The following is a 15,446-nucleotide window of genomic DNA, read 5'->3' on the forward strand; positions in this document are numbered from 1 at the left end:
TGTGCCCCTGTCCTGTCACCCCCTGCCCAGGCATCTGGCATCCCCTTCACTCAGGAAGCACTTGACAAGCACCCTCAGCCCATCCCAGGTCAGCACCTCTGACTGTGAGTCACCTAATGCCACCCTGACCACCTCTATGGGGACAACCATGCATCCCACACAAGCCAGTATGGCCTTTCCTCAGACCCAGGCAGTTCTTCCCCCAAGCAAGGGCTCACCTTTCCCAGAGAGGTGCCGCCACGTGACGGTGGGCTCCGGTCTCCCAAAGGCCAGGCACATGAGGGTCACGCTGCTGCCCTCGTTCACCGTGATGTCCGACGAGATGTTGACAATCTGGGGGGGCACTGCAAGACATAAAGGCCACCAAAGGCACCATCAACACCCCAGCTTGCCAGGCGCAGGTAGGAGGTCCCAGCCATGAGACCTGTCCCATCGTGTGACACTGTGTCCCCTCTGTTGCCCTGTCCAGTCAGCAATTCCTTGTCTCCAAACCAGCATCTTAGACTGGAGCCAAGCATGGATCTGGAGTGTGGAGGAGTCCACTCACTGCACCAGCCCCCCCACTCCATGGCCGAGACCCCGATAACCAGCTCTCGTTATGGCCTGAGACAAGGCTCATATTTTAGCATATTTATTAAAGCTGTTTAAATTACTGAGCGTCTGCTCCTTCAATACCGGCCAGGGTGATTTATATTACTCTATCCCCAGATACTCCATCTAATAAATAACTTGGCAATCTCCGTGCCCATAAATATCCCTGGCCATGGCAAAAAGCAATTAAAGCTCACTCGCCGATGCTGCTTCCTGGCACTCTGGGCTGTCAGACACAATTCCCTAAAGGGTCTGCACCCCAGGGAGTAAATGAGGCCATATTTAACAACCCTCCCCAAATGAAACACCATACCTACAATGCCAGAAAGGATGCCCCGTGCCCCCTCCCCAACATACTGAAAACCCAGGTCAAGAGGCATTAGATGCCCAACCCTTGCACCCAGGGCTCTCCCACAGCTCTGGGATTCCAGGATAATCACCTGAAAACCACTGTGGCCAGAACCAGCACTGCCTGCAAGGGAAAGTGGGGCTGTCTGGCTCTCCTTGCACCCCCAGGGAAGCTCTCCTCCCACTCCCAGGGAGATTCTCCTCTCTCCTGGCGTGGGAGAGGCAGCGCAGCAGGATGAGCCACTGCAAAGACGTGGTGCGGTCTCTGCAGCCCTATGGGTTCTGCAAAGCAGTAAATTTCCCAGCAACTTGACACATTAATATAGAAGTACAGTCTGTTATAGCAGAGGGAGATTGTCTGAGTCCTTCAGGGGAAAGCAGCAATCCAAAAATGAAAAGTGTGTGCCGGCAACTGCTGGAAAACGTAGTTAACGCTTGGAGCAGAACCGGCCAACTCCGACAGTGCAGGCACAATGAGCTGCAGGAAGGCTGTAAATGGCCCTTCCTCACTCAGACAAGATAACACTAATCCATATTACCAGCATCCTTGCACCTCTCCCCTCCAGTAACAGCTCCTCAAACTGGTACCAGGAACATCTGAAAACTACAACAACATCCAGGACAAAGGTTCCCACAACTGGGGCATTTTTCATCTGCTCCTGAGCCCTGCAAACCAGCCCTTCTAGTGAGCAGTTTTGGTCCGAGATGACATCACCATCATTAGTGGATGTTGAGACCTTGGGATGCCACCCCTGCTCCAGATGGCAGCCTGTCTCTTCCTTGTGTGATTTTGCCTGCAGATGCTGGACTAGAGCGATGATGTGTGATGTAGGGCATCAGCAAAATCAGTCATGGTTCTATCCTTGCCCTCCCAGACACCTCCAGCTCAAGGCTGACATCCCTTCCCTTTTCCCTGAGTCCCAAACCACAAGTACAAAATGAGATGCAGAAACTGGTGCTCTGGGCACAGACGTGAGCCTGTCCCATTCCTGGGCACAGAAATACTTTCACTCCTGTGGAAAAAATTACCACTACCCATCACCACTACAGTCCCAGTGCTCCTATTTGGAAAACCCCAAGCCATACAAACGCACGTATCAGCCTGAAAGCCCTTCCCTTAGCAAAGGATGCTGACACAGACATGCCAGCAGGTCTCACAGTGGGGAATTACATTTCCTGAACATCCAGAGGCAAGGGAAGCACGGTCTGCCCTAATCCAATCAGGAATGTCCCTGACAGCCAGCAGGGACACTCAGTGGAGGGACACCCATGGACAGTGTGGGGACCCCACAGGGCAGCTCAATACCTGTGACTGCGATCGTTGCCTACGAGGTTACCAGGACATGGAGAAGGACATCAAAGGACCTTGATTACATTTTTATAGATCCCACTGACTGGGCTGTCAAGGATGGTGTCTCAAGGACACGCTGGTTTGCCATGGGAGGAGTGGGTGGAAACTAGGGCCACTTAGGGATGCAGGCAGGGTGAATTTGATGGCAAATATGACATGTGGATAAATCCAGCCCTCAGCCACACTCTGTCCATACCATGAGATAGGGATGACCAAGGCATGGCTGCCCTGACAAGCACATCCCACCAAAGCTGCCTTGTCTCAAGGTGGTGACAGCTTGGGATTGGTGCTGGGTGTGGAGTCCAAAGGCTCTCCCATGCCCCATAGATTTCTCTTGGTCCCCTCACAGGGTCAGGCAGCCCTGCTAATGCCTTGGAGCCCTCCAACATGACTGTGGGTGCTATTCCTTGTCCTCTACCCGCTGACAGCATCTTTCCCTGAATTACCTTTGTTCTCAATATTTCCCTCCCTCTGCCCTATACAGCTGCAGTGAGAAAAACAGGGCAGAACACCATCTCAATCCCCTTTTATCCACAGTCCTTCCTCACAGAAGTCTACAACTATAAGCAAATTGAATAAAGAAGAAATCCTGAGGAAGCGACGAGTGGCATGGTCTCACCGGAGCGACGAGCGGTGCACAGAGGGTTTCGTCAGCCCTGCGTAGTATTAATCACAGGGAAGTTAATGCATAAGGTTTGGTAAGCCAAAAAATACATTTGCTCTGTAATTTCTTGTTTGTTCGGAAAGCCGGTGAGAGAAATTGAATGTGAAAGCGATGCCACTAAATTCAATAACAATAAGCCTGTGATTTATCTCCATCCTTTACCACTCGAGACCTGCACTGCCTGATGTGCAAATCCACGCTCTCTGTGGGACCTGGGCATGTGCCAGCGTCTGCCACCACCTCTGGGGAGTGTGAGGTGCCATCCCTCCCCTCACTTCACAGATGGGGCCCTATGGGGCTGGCCATGGGATCACACCTTGGTGACACCGCCATGTCCTGTGCAATAGTCGGGATATCTGTGGGACTCTCCCCAGTATGTTCCATACCACACGTGCTCTGGACACCAGTGGTGGCTTTGCACTCATTGTCCCATCTGGAGACAAAAGCAACAGGAAAGCTCAGACCTGGAGAGCCACTACCAGCTGTTGGAACTCCGTACATCCCTCCGGGTGTCCAGAGTTGCTGGGGCCCCTGCTGGGGGGCTCAGAGACCCTGGCACACAGCCCAGAACACCTGCGGGTTTGATTATGACCCGTGGAGCAAATTACCAGCTTTGAATGAAGACCTGAAAGTCACAGAAGTTTGAATAGTATAATAATAAAATTATCACAGGGTGGAAATGTAGATTTTGGGATTTTTGGAATGGGGGTTTTGGGGACAAGATGGAGGAACTCGGGTGTGTCCAGCCTTTCTTCTTCTTTTTCTTGGTCTCCATCTTCTGCTGTGATGGTGGCACTTTGAGATTGGTTTACAGTAGAAGCTCACGGTCTAACATAGGTGATAGGTATTGAAAAGTAATTGTAAACATTGAACATGTAGTTTTTAGTATAAAGACAAAACACTCCCCCAGGGGCAGGGAGAATGCCTTGGACTGTCTTGCTGAGCTGACCTCCGCAGGGCAGGAGAAAATATTTTATAGATAAGATACAATAAACAACCTTGAGACCAAGAAATGAAGAGCCCTAACTCCTTCTTCAACCACCAGGCTGGGAAAAGAGACTTTCAGACTTTTCTCAGGGTCACTCTGAGCAGCGAGAGACCCCAACAACCAGACACCCAAGGGTGAGGAGGGACGGTCCCTGCCCTGACAGACGACTCTTCCCCGCTAAAGCACGCGGGGAGCAAACAGCACCTCGGGAATGGCTGCGTGCTCGGGGGCTGCACATGACGGTGACGCACACGGCCGTGTGCAGGCTGACTCATCCCCGGAGTGCCCATCCCTACCCCAGCCACTCGCCGCCGTGGCCCTGGATTATTTTTAGCTGCCAGATCATTACTGCTGCACGCCTCGGAGGAGCGGAGAGCCTGCATGAGCACAGCGGCTGACACATGCAAGTGATGTCCCTCCTCCACATCATTAGCTCCTAATCCATTAAAAGAGATGTCTTCCTACGCTGCTGATAAGGGGAGATGATGGATAACTATGGGTTCTTCAGACTGCCAGGCAACAGCCACTTGTCCACCCCTACCTGGGGGACAAGTGCCCATAGGGACAGCAGAGAGGGACATCTCATCTTCAGAGCTCTGAAGCCTCCATGGACACTGTCACACCTGCAGCACATTGTGTTTCTGCCCTGGCACCTCCCTTTCCACCCCCTCACACATTTCCTATTTTGGCGAGATGCAGCATTCATGCAGCTCCCTCACCTCTGCAGCTGCAGTGTCCAGCTGTGTCCTGTGACAGGTGATGCTGCCACCAGCAGGGAGAGGGACTGTCGCCCTAGCAGGGGTCGGATGCCTGCAGGAGATGACACTGCCTGCCTTCCCAGCACCCCAGCTGCCTATAGCCCCAGGCATCTCCAGCTCTGCACAAGCCTCCCCGGCACAGGCAGGATGGGGCTGTCAGAGGTGTCACTGTGCAAGGTCTCATTAGCGTACAGAAAGTCAGCACAAAGGAGGCAAATATGCTGAAAACTCACATTTTGCCTGTGCCTTCCATCTCCCTCACTGATGAGAAGCACAGCAGGGTGGCACCAGGGCCTCCTCCAGTCCCTGTGTGTCTGCTGAAGGCACCTGCAATACGAGACCTTCCCTAGAACAGCTCCTGTCTGGGGCTGATGGCCTTAAATGGGGCACCTGAGAGCCAGCTCCTGGCTGGCAGATGGAAATTGATGTTTTCACTCTCTCTAACTCATTGCTTTTGGGGTTCAGGAGATACCTGCAAGGACACACAGGGTAACCCTGTGAAAATACACCTCAGTGTTCCCACAGGGGGAACTGACTGGGGCAAGGAGGTGACATCAAGAGTTTTAACAACATGTTGCTGCTCAGCAGCGATGATGATCATCTCTGATCGAACCATTGTGGTGACAGCCCTGTCTGAGAGGCTCATCAGAGCTGATTTTATTGAGATAATGGATTAAGCACTTCTAAAAGCTACAGTTTGGTCAACAAAATTATTTTTGTCAAATTTCCCTGCCAAGCGAGCCATGTGTCACGGCCTCACATTTTCTACAGGCACTCAATTTTGGTAATGTTGTCCTTTTGCCTTTGCTTGAGGTCTTGAACACCCTCTTTTCACAGCATTCCCCCAGTAAAACACCCTCTGTGGGATCTCTGTGGCATTTACAGGGAGGAACACGGCAAAAATTAAATACAGGCACTGAGCACCCTTTTCCAGGTGGAGCCACCTGACGGCTCGCAGTGCATCCTTTTTCTCCAAGTTTTCATGTTGAGACAGGGAAAGCAATAAAACCGAAACTCACAGTGTTATACCTACTGTGTAACCACCTGTCAGTAAATTTATGAACAATTAGGAAGTGAGAGTGCTTCCCAGGGAGCTATTTGTGCACGAGCTAAAACGTTCTTTCTGTTCGGAAATATAATGGGGAAACAACTTCACCAGTTCTCCCTCCTCTCCTCCAGTTTTGTTTTTTTGCAGTAATTAATCATCTGTTGCTGCTGGTCCCTGTGGCACATCCTGATGGCTCCTTTTCACCAGTTTCAGGCAGCTTTGAGACTGGGAGCCCAAGGATGCTGTCAGGTGGACCCCATCCTGCCCCTTTCCCATTCTCCCATCTGGATTTTGGGCTGGCATGTCATGGGGCAGTGGCTGCTCCTGTCTGGCCAGTGTGTGCTGTTTTCTGCCTGCCAGTCTGACTCTTCCTCCTTCCAGACCTTCCCCCTCTCCCTGCCCTCACTCTTTCATTTCTCCCCTTTGCTGCCTCCTGCCCTTTTGATGCTCTGCTGCTTTTCTGTGTGCTCACATTTCCTTCTCTCTTTCCTTTGTTCTAGGAACTCTGGGCTTTTCTTCTCATCCTTTTTTTCTTTTGCTTTTTTTTTCCCCCTCTAGTTGCTTCCTTCTTCAAACTTTGCTGTTCCTTCAAGATTTTCTTTGGGCTGCTTTGTCTTTGAATTCACTATTACATTGCTCCTGCATCACCTTCATTTGGCTGTTTTCACTCTCTTGCCCATCCTCTGCCTCTTCAGGGAGGAAAGAAGGTTGAGATAGGGGTTTGGCTGCAACTTTTCATCCAACCTTTTCTCTTTGGAGAAAAAGGTCTCCGTGGGGATGGCTTGGTGGGAGGTGGGGGATGGCCCTTTGAGAGCCCCAAGGAGCCCCAAGGAGTTGTTATCAGAAGGGAAAAATAAAAGTCTCAGTTTGGTTTTGAAACACTCAAGAAGAAGCTACATCTGCACTGGTGCTGCTTTGAGAGGTGGTGAGTGAGACACGGGAACAGCTCCAGGAGAGCATCCCTAGATGCATTTGGATAATGCACCCTGTAAATGAAGGCCATGGCCCTTCAAAACCTGTCCTGGTTCCCAGGGCGAGGAAAGCAGCAAACACCAAGACAGAAAATGGATTGTGCCAACCAGAAACAAGAGAAACAATGCCAACAGCTGGGAGAGGCTTCAGTATGGTGAGTAGGATCAAGGCAGTAGAGGGAAGGGTTCTTTAAATGAATCAGGAACAGAGGAAATACCAAAGACCACTGTTAAGGGATGATCAGCACCAATGCTCACCACCAAAATCTCCACCAGAAGGGATCCAAAGCTCACAGCCTCCACCAAAACATTGATGCAGAGCTCTACATTTTGGACTGAAGTACAACCTGAAGCAGCCCAAGCCACGAAGGAAGGACTGTTCCTGTCTACCACATTCCCCAGTCCAAAAACCATCCTGCAGCATGACACCATTGAGGTCTCCTGGCTCCTCCTTGCAAGCCTGCACCTCCCAGGAGCTCTCTCTCTCCCCCTTATTGAGAAGTGGCCTCCACACTGCTCATCCCAGAGGCAGGAGGGCTCACCAAGGTCCACCCCACTTCAGCTCCACTCCAGCCTTTATGACAAGAGGAGGATGGGGTGGCTCATCTTCTGCTTATATGAGCTTAAATGCCTGCTCTCTCTCCATCCCAAACTCTCCCCAGAACACACCAGCGTGCCATAAACACCGCATCTATCTCTGAAAGCATCCATCCCTTCATCACGAGGCAGCTCCTGACAAAAAGAGGAAAAGGGAGACAAAAAAAACCCCCTCTGGCTTCCTGCCATCTACGCTGTTAACGGCTGTTGCAATGAACCAATGCAAGAGACATATTAATAGTGCTACTAAGAGACACATTTACTGTTGACGGCGATTCCCTGGCAGATTTATTGCTGGGTTGCTGGGAGAGAAGGCCGGGCTCCTCAGCAGCACAATTAAAACCCAATTGAACATGGGCACAAAGAATCAATACTCTCTCCGGCCAACTTATAGTTTTGCAAAATACAAATAGAAATTAATTGACCTGAATATAGTTGCTAACTGGTCATTACTGCATCCTTTGGCATCCTGCTGGCATAGTGAGGGCAAGAAAGAGAGGACAGACCTAAACCTCAATTTTGAAGCCAGAAACAGGGCTTTGCTCCCATTCCTGTAAAGGGTGTGCTCTGCTTACAGAAACAGCCAGGACTAAATCCATCTTTGGAAAATCATTCCTTTTGTCTCAGCACTGAGCAAAGGACTGAGAGTTGCTCCCCCTCACAAAAATCACAATTTAGCCACGAAGGAACTGCAGTGGAGTGAATGATAGAATGGCTTGGGTCAGAAGTGACCTTAAAGATCATCTTATTCCATTCTGTGCCATGGGCAGGGACACCTTCCACTAGACCAGGTTGCTCCAATCTGACCTTGAACACTTTCAGGGATGGGGCAGACACAGCTTCTCTGGGAAACCTGTGCCAGGATCTCACCACTCTCACAGGAAGGAATTTCTTCTTTACATCAAGCCTAATTTTCCTCTCTTTCAGCTTGTACCCATTATTCCTTTTAACTACAATTCCTGATGAAGAGCCCCTCTTGACTTCTTTGTAGGCTCCTCCAGATCCTGGATGGCTGCTATGGCATCTCCATGCAAGCTTTTCTTCCTCAGGCTGAACCAAGAACAGAGCACAGGAGGATTTGCCTCTCTCATCACCACCTTCAAAGGCGCCTACAGATGGATTTTCTCAGCTGGGCAAACCATGTGGTTTGAGCTTAACTCATTGAAAAGGAAGTACAGACACTGCTCAGCATGGACCACTTGACCCGTGCCTGCACCCCCAGTTCCTCTCATGCTTCCCTCCAGCTGTGCAGGAGTGACACTGCTGAGAACCACAGTCATTGCTGCAGCGGGAGCAATTCAACAGGACTTGCTCACACCAGGAAAAAAACCTTCTCCAGCACAGTTAGGAATGCCTCACCACCAGACCACCACTCTGGACGCAAAATCTCTCTCACCTTCACCTGGCTGTGCCTGCATCACCCTGAGAAAGGGGTGAGGGCAGCGGGTGCTGAGCGCCACCGCCAGTTCACCTGATTTCATTAGGTGCAAAGCACTCGGATACTTCACCGCTGTTGACTGGATGGATTAGCACGATTAGAGAGCAGACAGGATAAACAGATTAAACCTCACAGATGGACAGCTCACACACAGCTCGAAAAGGAGGAGAGGGACAGCTCCGAACAAGGAGATGGAGGGATGTTTCCAGTGGATCTCCTCTCTCCTCTCCCTGAGGTGAGCCCTCCCCTTCTTCACCACAGCCTCGTGCACACAATCTGGGGCTTCCCAACACACTCCCACAGCCACCAGGCAGGAAAACCTGTTGGATGGGTGACCACAATCAACCCCTGCCTCTAGGCAATGAGGGGGGTACATAAATACATACATAACTCTGTTGGGGGCTTCTCAGAGACGTGTCGAGGCTGAGAAAGTTTTCAGATTTGCTCATTGCAAAATCAATACCCATCAGCTGTTTGAAATTAAAGGAAAGATTAGGTCCTGGTTTTATACACGCTTTATTGTATTCCGAGAGCTTTCCACTCAGCCAAATAAATCTTCTTTAAGAGGATTAGGAAACTTTCATTATCTTTATCTAACCTGAACTAACACTAACTCTGAAAAATTAATCTAGAGACCGGACAAAAGCCAGTAGCTGGCGCAAAGCCACAAGAATCCAGAGGCAGCATCCATCAGAGAGCTACTGGTCCCTCTGATCTGCCAGCACCTGGATCCCCCCATCAGAACAGCCTCAGAACACTGCTTTGCAACCCAACAGCATCTGCTATATTAATAGACTTGCCTGTGAGGCCCTGTGCCAAGAGCCCTTCATGGCCCCACAGAGATTTCGACCTCTCTCCCAAAAGCACAGAGCCTTGTGCTGCTGGGATCTGCTTCTCCTCTGTGCCTGGCAGCACATTGCTTTTGGCTCTCCTGAAGCACTTCAAACACCTGCTTGAGCACCTTACTAATAAATCCCTGATGGAGCAAGCTGAGCAACATGGTTCCAAGCAGTGGAGACAAGTCAAATTCACAGCACGGACAGGCAAAGGGAGAATAAAGAAGAGCTCAGCAACCCCACTGCCAGTTCTCAGGTGTCCTCTGCCGCGTGTGACAACTGCACAACACAGCAAGGCTGAGACAATGCACGCTCATCTCCTCCCTGGCATGGTGGGCACTTGTCCACACCACTGTTCCCATGCCATGCAATCTCTGAAGCAGCTCCAACTCAACGACCAAGAGGGCCTCCAAACCTTTCCCAAGTCCAGGCAGCCTTCCAGACCAAACCACCCAGCAACAGCACGAGGCACACTCAGACCTACCTTGCACGATGAGGTGGACGCGTGAAGTCTTGGGGTGATTGTCTGTCTGCACAGAGCAGGTGTAGGGGCCCTCATCGTAAATGTCCACGTTGTGTATCTTGATGCTGTACTGGGTCTTGGTGTTGGACAGGATGACCACACGGTTGTCTATAGACCACTTGTCATTGCCGGCATACAGGATGGTGCTGCGGTTCAGCCACGCTACCCGCGTGACCCGCTCATCCACAGTACACCTGCAGGGGACACACAGAGGGTCACACACCTGGAACGGGACACACACAGAGCATCCCGGGTCCCAAAAAGGGATGGGAGCAGGATGGGAGGGTGGCTCCCCAGCTCTGCCATGCTGTGGCCGTGCTCCCTGTTTCCACATCCCCCATCATGTGAGATTTCACATAAACAGCAGGTTTGCCAGAAATAAAACCTCCCTTTTTCTTTTACACACAACTGGGGAACCACAGACAAAATTTCCATTGTTTGATCTCTGCAAGCCAGGCAGACCATCTCTTCTCACCCACCTCCACAGCCCCCCTTGCCTTTGCTGTGCAATGAGAATTCCAGATGAAGCTGTAAAATGTGCTGACAGTTCAGCTTGTCGGCACAGCCCTCGAGCCATCCCCGGGGTGATAAACACCCCCACTGCTGGGGACAGGGGCCACAGCACACGCACAGGGAGAGGGGAAGAAGAGAAACAGCCGGAGACGGCCAAGCCAGCACATGGGGAAGGGAAGGGAACATTTGGATAAGCAGCTGTAAATCCTACAAGTGCCTTGAAAACACAACGCGGTCGTTTCCATTATTTATTTCCTGCCTGGCTCCCACCCTCCCTGCTCTGAGACGTGCAGGAGCTCGGCAGCTCCGGTCCACGGCGCTGAGTTACACTTGGCAAAGAATGGGATGGGGGGGAAGAGAATTTAAATGTTCCTGGAAAACATGGCTTTTTCATGCTTTTTGATAGATTCTTCTCCATCTATCTACTTGTGGCCTTCTCTGCTGCTGCCATGGTATCTGCAGCAAAAGATCTGAGTGTTTGGTTAAATTAAGAGCCCAGCATCCCTTGGGAGCTTCACCTTTGTCACATGAGGACCAGGCTAGGGAAGCTTTCTCTTGGCATGAAAAAAAAAGAAAGGGAAATCAAGCTAGACATGAGCTAGTGCCAGCAGTGGCAGACCTGCCGCAGCCCAAGATTGTAGGAAAAGGCACCTACAGTCAATCAAGGAACTCGTGCAAGTCCCTCTCCACATGCCTGTAAATTCAGAGAGCAGCTGGGAGGCTGTTCCTGTCCTATCCCCTTTGCAGTGCCTCTCCTGCCCAGGCTCTGGGGGTGTTATATGCCTCCCTTGCTGAGATCGCAGAGCATCACCTCGATCGAGATTATTAATTGGGCACAGGGAAGGGGCGATACTTGGCATGCTTGAGGGTCCCCCCGGGTGCTTGGTTCAGAGGAATGAGCCATATATTCTCCTGCAAACAAGTAATTTTCCCCTTGCAGGAGCTGTACGTCTCTGCCAGCCACATCACGTATGGACTCAGGGAAAGACGGATGGTGCTCCATGCCTGCCACGGCATCATCAGCACAAGGGGACCCTGCCTGGTGTCAGACCTGCCCTGGTGCCAGCTTGGCTTTGCCAGACCAGGGCAGCCTTGTGCCAGCAGACAGCATTGTCCTTGTCAGAAAACCGAGCCCTCTCTTCCTTCAAATTAACTGGGGGAGAGCTAAGCACAGCCGAGTAAAGTTCGGCCCTGGGGGATTCCAGTCTAGTGGACTATTACTGCTGTCTCACTTCATTATAATGAATAATAAAGAGATACTTACACACGGCTTCTGTAAATTATTCATTGCGTGCACTGAAAAATCAGGGCAGCAATATGTAAAACAGACAACTTGCATGTCTGCGCTCATATAAATATCCAGACTACAGCCCTGCGAGGTACTCTCGGGTCCCCTCATTAGGGGTGAAGCACAAGGACTCAGGTTTGAAGTGACAGGGATGAGACGCTCGTGCTGGCGCTGAGTACGTTCCACTGTTGCTGCCCAGCTTCGGCTGGTGCATATGAGGAGATCTGGGGTGGTCCAGGACACCTGAGAGCTGGGGTGGTTCATTCTGCATTTACATCTCACACTTACATCTCAGAGCTGCACTGCACGAGCACCCAGGGATGCCGCAGGTGGACACTCACAGGAGAGAGGGCAAGGACAGCATCACCCTGCCTTGTCCCTGGTACTGGTGATGGGTACTGCCCCCAAAACCACTTGGAACGAGCAGAAAGCAGCAACCTGGAGACCTCTGTAACAAACCCATGCCAAGAACAAGGGGCTAAAGGCTCCTCCTTCCCATCCCTCCAGCCCACTCTTCAGTCACTGCCACTCAATAGCAAATTTAGGACCAAGTTTCTTTGGCTTTGTGCAGCATCATGTTCCTCTCCACTGGAGCCCAGACTGTCCCCTGCAGCTACAGACAGCCAGACAAAAAACAGACCTCCTGCGCCTCCTGGAAACATGTCAGAACTACCACCAGCAGAAAAATCCCATCCATCAGCTGGCACAGAGCACATGGCATTCCTGCAGGCACCTTCTCAGCTAACCTCACTTTCCCACTGCCAGTTTTCCTGTTCCCTGGCAATTGGCACTACAAAGAGAATACTGATGGATACCCTGGCACAACGATCACCTCATCAGCTTCTTTACCTGTCTGGGAAAGTGATCTCCGTTAGCTGCTAAGCTGACGGCACTCGCTTGTCTGCTGAGCCGTCTTTGCTCCCCATTTCCAATTGACCAGGATTATGATAATGTCTCCAGTAAGCAAACAGGTAAAGAGACTTCTGCAAAGTGTTTAGATAAAGCAGACAAGCTCTGACAAAGCTGGATAATCAAGCAGGCCAGGAGGTTTTCCCTTGAAGAGATCTAATTAAAACCAAAGACAAACTCCCATTAACAGTTTCCTGAAGGCACCGTATCCATCTCTAGAAACTGCCTTACCAGTCCAGAAGGGACAAAAGACAATAAAGTGCCTGTCACATGGAAAGGGAATAAACTTATTCTGGCTCTGCAGTTCACCTGGAGAAAGCCCATCAGCAAGGCAGGGGGAATATCTCGGGAATGGTATCATCAGTCCCCAGCATACGCTGCATGCCAGCACCCCCACACATCCCTTCTTTGCACATTGTGACCAGTGCCATCAGCTCCTCCATCTCTGCATACCACTTACACCCTCATTGCCTCTGAGCAGAGACTTTTCACTGTCTGTAACCCTTCAGCTGCCTCCCGTCACTGCTGCTCTCCTCCAGAGTGGCTGGGGAGCTCTGGATGCCAGGCTTTGCTGGAGCTCCCCACACTGTTCACAATGATACATGTGAGCTCTCTAAAGCTCCATCTCCTGAGACCCATACTGATCCCCTCACTCTGCAGGAGGACGAGAGCTGCTGCAGGGATCCCAGTGCTCCACCAGAGATGAGGGTGATGAACCTGAACGCAGCAGCGTGAGAAGATGCATGAGGGTGGGAGCTCGGGGCAGCGGCGCTGTGCTGCTTCCCCTCTAATTGCCCCTATTCCTCATTCTTAAATGCTAATTTTGAAGTTTGCCGTGGGATTATTTCACTTAGTGTCAACAATACAGATAGCTCTGCTGACGTGCTCTTTGTGTGTGGTGGCACACAGTGCCTGTCTCCCTCCTCCTGCACCTATTAGGAGAGACCCCACATAGCTCCCACAGCAGGCTCCTTCCCAGCCCCATCAATGAGCACTGACAGCACCTCTTCTATGTGTGGGTTGAGCCATAACACCCTCCACCTCCTCCTGCCTTCTCTGACCATGTCACAGACCTTTCCTGCACTGCTGACTCGGCTGAACACGAGGGAGAAGCCTGGGGCTGCCCTCAATGCCTCCCCCATGGTGAGGGAAATACTGTGTCCAGGGTCAGCACAAGTTTTCTGGCAGTAATTTAGAGGGATAAACAGCACACAAAGAGTTGGAGCCATACAGGAAGTCTTGCAAAACCCTCTCCATGGGTGCAAAATATTCTGAGGAATGGGGTATGAAGGACTCCAAAATGTTGATGCACATACTGAAAAACCCAGGGGACATGTTTGTACCTGAAGAGTCAACACCACTGGTCCCTGTTCATGCCAAGAGGCTGGGGGATGGATCAACCCAAATTTGTTGTCCGTTTTTTGGACTCATGATGGGATTTTTGGGGTTGTCCAGCACAGAGCCAGGACGTGGGCCTAATGATCCTTGTGTGTCCTTTCCAGCTGAGGATATTTAATGATTCTAGGATTCAAACCTCTCCTGTTTCCTTGTTCAGGCCAACAGTGCTCTACTTTTAAACTCCTCTATGGCCCTTCAACCCCAAACTGCTTCTCTCTCCTGTAGGTAACATGTCTCGTCAGGATGACAAATGGAGATGCCAAAACCAGTTGCAAACTTGCCGGCTGACCCAGTTTTCAGCAGCTAAAATAGCTCACCCAGATCGGGAGTGAAGCCCATCGACAGCGACCAGGTGATGCTTCACCCTGGGAAACCTCCAACCAAAAATACCTGTCACAGGGGCAGAACAAACACCCTTGTCTTCGAGAAGAAATTGTTAATTACATTTGCCAGGGACTCCTAATGGGATTTCTCCTGCACTTACAATATTTGCCCTGGCTACACAGTTAAGGGGCACCGGATGTTTTTTATTCTGGGCGGCTGGAGAAAAGGCAGAGGAGATTTATTTGTAATCATCGGAAATAAACACATTTCCTCAGAAGTAAACACAAAAGAACAGAACCTGGCTGGGCTCCCACTTCGTTCAAGATGCAAATGAGAAGCAGGCCATCAAAACGTTGCAGCTCCCCTAATCCTCTCCCAACAATGCAACCCGCCACATTATCTGCAGGGACAATGGCATCTGTGCCATGTGACGGCAGGTCTCACATGGCAGCTCCCGACGGCAGGACTGCGCCACCTGAGCTTCCCTCACTGCCATCCATGCTGTTTATTTGGGGGTGGAGGGCTCAAGGCACTTTTTCTTTCATCATGCTCCTGTCCACTCTGTCTCTGAGGCACCCACAGTGTCCCTTCGCCCCTCTCTCCCATCCTTCTCAGTGGCTGGATGTGGAGTGCACACCTCCATGCCATCCCAGCACCCCAAGGACAGACACCACAGCTTCATGCCATCCCAGCACTCTGAGAACAGAAAGCATAGCTCCACACCATCCCTACGCCATTCCAGCACCCTGAGAACAGACAGCACAGCTCCATGCCATCCCCACACCATCCCTGCACTCTTAGAACAGATAGCACAGCTCCACACCATCCCAGCACCCCGAGAACAGAGGGCACATCTCCACACTGACCCCATGTCACCCCAGCACCCCAAGGACAGAGGGCA

General features: G+C 51.2%; 1 protein-coding gene across 2 annotated transcripts in view; it reads right to left on the bottom strand.

Annotated features, from left to right (window-relative positions):
* LOC132083528 (opioid-binding protein/cell adhesion molecule homolog) overlaps nucleotides 1-15,446 on the bottom strand; it is a 110,096-nt gene that overhangs the window by 14,563 nt on the left and 80,087 nt on the right. For both annotated transcript variants that reach the window (XM_059488245.1, XM_059488244.1), the window contains exons 2-3: nucleotides 10,075-10,307; nucleotides 219-344 (exon numbers count right to left, since the gene is read on the bottom strand). In XM_059488245.1, the coding sequence (XP_059344228.1) occupies nucleotides 219-344; nucleotides 10,075-10,307 (359 nt within the window). The remainder of the gene's footprint in view (nucleotides 1-218; nucleotides 345-10,074; nucleotides 10,308-15,446) is intronic.

The sequence above is a fragment of the Ammospiza nelsoni genome, chromosome 24 (assembly GCF_027579445.1).
Source record: "Ammospiza nelsoni isolate bAmmNel1 chromosome 24, bAmmNel1.pri, whole genome shotgun sequence".
NCBI lineage: Eukaryota > Metazoa > Chordata > Aves > Passeriformes > Passerellidae > Ammospiza > Ammospiza nelsoni.